Genomic DNA, 4,445 nt, shown 5'->3' on the forward strand with positions numbered 1-4,445 from the left:
GCCTTAACAATACCAGCTTGGAGCCCAACATTAATAAAGCACAGAGCCAACATCAATTGTTCCAGTCATTTGAGACACAGTTGAGTCCTTATGGTCTCTAAAAATCAGACATAGTTTAGATCTCCCTATATGGTTTGGAATCAGAAAATGGACAAGATCAAGTTACCTAATGGAAACTTTTCTTCTGTATTCAGACAGAAACCAGACCAGCCCGTCAGGTTATTTGCTGACTGCACAGAGAAGTGACTGCAAATTAAGTGCAATATGCCATAGACTCCAAAATGCCAGGATGGTTATTTACAAAGCAAAGACAACATGACCTATTACTCTCTGACTTGTTAGAGGCCTACGAAAGCAGAGGGGAAAGAGCATCGTTAGTGTAAACGGAAGAGTAGCCCGTGCTAGAATTCAACTAGGCTAGCTGTGCTTTTCCTCTGGCTGTTGAGGAAACATCCTCAATTTGGCACATTCTCCAGCTGAACAAGCTTCTCAGAGGTGACAGCGCAAACGCTTCAGCAGGGCTGTGTTTCTGTGGACACACAGTGACAGGCTATGCAATTGTTAATCACCAGCTGCCCGGAAGCTTCAGCTGCACTGCCAGAGAAAAATAAGGTTAGTTTGGAAATTCAGTAGAGAAACAAGTGATTAGAAAAACGTACAAATAAACGGGCTGCAAAACAGAGAGCTACGGCAGGAGGCATATCTGGCAAAGGGTCAGTCACAACGAGAGCATGCAAACCTCATCTGAACTTTAACCATGATGTTCTTGTACTGGTGAAGATGGAAGCTACTGAGCTGTCCATTTCCAGGTCCCAAAGATCAGGGAGTTAAACCATGAATTCATAATCTGCACACATCTCTCCTTCTTAGTTCTCTTCTTTTTTGGATTCTTCCTTGGGTGCTTCAGGAACCAGGATGACCTTTCCAACATTCTTCTTCTCTTGCATCTGCCTCATGGCATCTGCCACCTGGAAGCAACAGGAATCTCATGAGACCCACACCTACCACACAGTGCAGTCAGGCCTTTCCTGGGACCCTTGGTCCACCCAGACTAGTCTGAAGGCCTCCCAGGAGGCAGCTCTCCTGGTAGTCCAAGCAAGTGCCAAGCATTCGGGTCCCTCTGCACAGACGCGTGTTGGACAGAGCTTGGCAGCTACCCCAGCCTGCCGGTAGGAAACTGTCCTCAAGAATTCACACAGACCAACCATAACATACTCAAGGATGCTTTGCTAGTCAAGCCATGGAAGAATGAAGTGTGTGCCACCACAGCTTCCTTTCCAAACAGAGGGGAGCACTGCAGAAACCCAGACAAGAGCCAGAAGGACAATGCTTCTACCATCTATACAACCACACAACAATACATGCACAGATTTCTTTTTTATTATTATTATTTTTAAGCAAAACAACACCTGGGCCAGGCCTGGAATCAATAGTTTTCCTTAAGCATTTATTTCAGACTAGTTCTCATGTAGTAACATCAACTGATCATTACCAAGTCCTTTGCTCCTCTGCAGTAAGTCCTACCCCAGCAACGGATTTCCAAGGGAAGAACCTGATTCTGCCTGGACACATGGAGGCAACAACAGTGAGCACAGCAGAGCTGCTGAAAAACCTGCTGCTCCCCTCCAACATCCTCATTCGTCTTCTCTGCCTGGGCTCTTTTTCACTCTTGGAAGGGCAGCAGCAACCTTCCCAGCTGTCTGCTTAATTACAGGGTGCAGACTCAGGGCAGCATGAGCCAGCCCCTCCACGGGCTGCTGCTGCCCACGGAGCACAGCTGAGCACCTGCCCTGTTCCACAGGAACACTGTCTGCCATGGCCCAGCTCTGTGCACTGGAGCAGAAAACCCAGGCCACTTTACTCCCCCTTAATATCTTAAAAGGAAAAAGGCACCGAATGTCTGAGAACAGATGGTTATTAAACATCTGCAACAGTTCAGCCTCCACAAACAAGGTGCTCACGCTGATCCAGAGCTCACTGTGCAGAAAACAATCAACCAGTAATTTCTGGGTGCTGCCAGCCTATACGTTAGCTCAGACTCACCTGATCAAAGGGCCACACAGAGTCTATTTTGGGCTTGATTTTGCCTTGATTGTACAGGTTAACCAGCTTGGCTACAACACCTCCAACAAGCTCAAATTCTTCATCCATATATCCAAGGTGGTAGCCACACACAGCCTTGTTATGGTGTAGGAGCTGCAAGGCATTGATGCTGAACTGGTTCCACCAGGTTTTAGCCATAGCCATGAGGTTCTTCTTCTGCCCAGTGAGCAGGTTTGCCACCCCTAAAAAGAAGGCAAGCCACAGATGAGCTGGAATCAACACAACACGAGAGGTAGCGGGCACCCCATATAACAGCTCAGACAACGTGCAGGGCAACAGCTGCTTACACAGTGATGAAGGGCAGAGGTGAGAACTGGTTCACATCAGGATCTGCCCAGTCGCCCTCCAATGGAAACAGGTACCTGCCTCAGCCTCAAGATATGTGGAATCTGGATTACTGGCACCCATATATTGGAAAAATATCAACTGACAACTCTCTTAGGAGGGCAGTAGCAGTGCTGCACATCCAGCCAGGCTGGCAGGACAGCACTCCCCTTCTCCTATAGCCAGTCTTCTTCAGGGGAGCCACACACTGCAATGGCTGGGACAACAGAAGCAACACACTGGTGCAAGTGTCTGGAATCTCACTGGGGGTTGTATGAGGGCTTTGTCTACAGGACAAAATCACAGTGTTTCAGGGCTGGGGAATGGAGAGATAAGTATTCAGTAGCCTCAAACCTCATCACCCACACATCCTCTAGAAGAAAAGCAAGGCTCTATTAGTTCTGTGCATTAAGTCAGCTGTCAGCCTGGACAAAGCAGTTGTGCCAGCGTTCTTCCATGAGGACATTCCAGCTTCCCCTGCTGGCACCAGCTCGTACTTGAACAGAGATCTCACCGTAGGAGGGAAGTGCCTTGGAGCCTGTCACCAGAGCTTTTGGGGCAAGGCACAAGTCTCATTCCCCTCTGTGCCTCACCCAGGTGAAGCATCCTAAAGACCTTTGTGAAACAACAGAACTACAACACAACACAGCAGCCAGCAGCAGTGATGCTCCCTCACAGCTATGTGTCCCAGCTGGAAGCAGCATGGAGCATTCCCATGCAGACCCACACCCACCCTGTCATCACACGGTCCCCCCTACGCAGGAGCTGGGCTCTGGGCACGCTGCTCACACTTACCATAAGTGATGAGTTTGCCCATTGGCTTCAACAGGTTAAATGCTTTGGATGTATCAGATCCTCCCAGGGGGTCCAGGACAATGTCAACACCTAGAGGGAATTGAAAATAACTGGAACTTTCTTTGCACTTGAAAGAAATGCAGGATGGTTGTAGAAGTCCTCCATCTCACGGTACCTTTGGGAGAGATTTTCCGGACCTCCTCTGCGTAATCCATCGTTCTGTAGTCAATGGGGTGAGCAACTCCGCTCTCCTTGAGAGAATCATGCTTGGAGGCAGACGCTGTGCCAAAAATGGTGACATTTTCTACAGTCCTGCACAGCTGGATGGCAGCAGTTCCCACACCACCTGAAAACCAGCAGTGAGAAAGACTGTGACACACAATGGGGGAGAACAACCCTGGCTGCTGGGAAATGGGGTCACCATTTGCCAGCACCTGGGTCAGCATGAAGCCTACATCTCTTGCAGGTGAGTTTTTGTCAGTCCAGTCCTGTTCTGATTGCTTCCTCACCCGTGCCACCCATTCAGAAGCTGCATGTTAAGGCCAAGAGCCTCAGCATGGGCTGGCAAGAACTATTTACCTGCAGCCATGTGAATGAGGACACTCTGGTTGGGTCTCAGGTTTCCAAAGTCAAACAAAATCATGTAGGCAGTGATGTAGTTGACAAGAAGAGCAGCCGCTTCCTCGAAGCTCATCCCCTCAGGCATCAGGAAAGTCTGACTGGCTGGTACGTTCACGACTTCTTGCCAGAGCCCTGACCTAGCCAGGACCATTACCTTATCACCAACCTAAAGTCAAACAGAGGACAGGGTGCTCTGAAATAAAACCCAGGCTAGCAGAAGTCATCACACCCTTGCCCTCCATACACCAGAGCCAGGTACAGGTGCATCGCTCTCTGTGCTGAGGTCTGCAGGGACCGCAGCACCCTGGGCTTGGGCAGGAGCCCGCAGCCTGTGCTCCACTTGTCGTGCAAACCGCACCACAGCACCTCTCACCATGGAGCCGGGCACACACCGGGAGCCACGGAGGGACCGCAGATGCCCCAGGCACTGGCTTGCACCCAGCGTGTGGCCTGACTGCCAGCTGCTCAAACCAACAGACCCCCAATGGGGCAAGAGGGATGGGGGTTGTGTTCTGCCCTCCCTGCCCAAGCTGGGAGCAGGAGTCTGAACACCATGAAATATTAACACTGCCCCTTGCAAGGATCATTCTGCCATCAGGCAG

At 50.1% G+C, this 4,445-nt stretch overlaps 1 protein-coding gene across 1 annotated transcript; it reads right to left on the minus strand.

The window, feature by feature from the left end:
* Positions 1-705: 705 nt before the first annotated feature.
* Positions 706-4,003, minus strand: VAT1 (vesicle amine transport 1). Its single transcript, XM_010165994.2, has 5 exons — positions 3,802-4,003; positions 3,398-3,568; positions 3,223-3,312; positions 2,044-2,285; positions 706-968 (listed from the first exon to the last, which is right to left on the minus strand). The coding sequence occupies exons 1-5, from the start codon at positions 3,992-3,994 to the stop codon at positions 867-869; spliced, it is 798 nt and encodes a 265-aa protein (XP_010164296.2). The 5' UTR covers positions 3,995-4,003; the 3' UTR covers positions 706-866.
* Positions 4,004-4,445: the final 442 nt, after the last annotated feature.

Source organism: Antrostomus carolinensis, unplaced genomic scaffold, assembly GCF_000700745.2.
Source record: "Antrostomus carolinensis isolate BGI_N321 unplaced genomic scaffold, ASM70074v2 scaffold26024, whole genome shotgun sequence".
Classification (NCBI taxonomy): Eukaryota; Metazoa; Chordata; class Aves; order Caprimulgiformes; family Caprimulgidae; genus Antrostomus; species Antrostomus carolinensis.

Excerpts from the sequence above, each read along its gene's own strand:
- VAT1 (XM_010165994.2), bottom strand. The coding sequence starts at position 3,994 with ATGGTCCTGGCTAGGTCAGGGCTCTGGCAAGAAGTCGTGAACGTACCA. Across the intron at positions 3,569-3,801 it reads CCTCATTCACATGGCTGCAG|GTGGTGTGGGAACTGCTGCC; the intron begins GTAAATAGTTCT and ends GCTGGTTTTCAG. Across the intron at positions 2,286-3,222 it reads GGGCAAACTCATCACTTATG|GGGTGGCAAACCTGCTCACT; the intron begins GTAAGTGTGAGC and ends CCTTCTTTTTAG.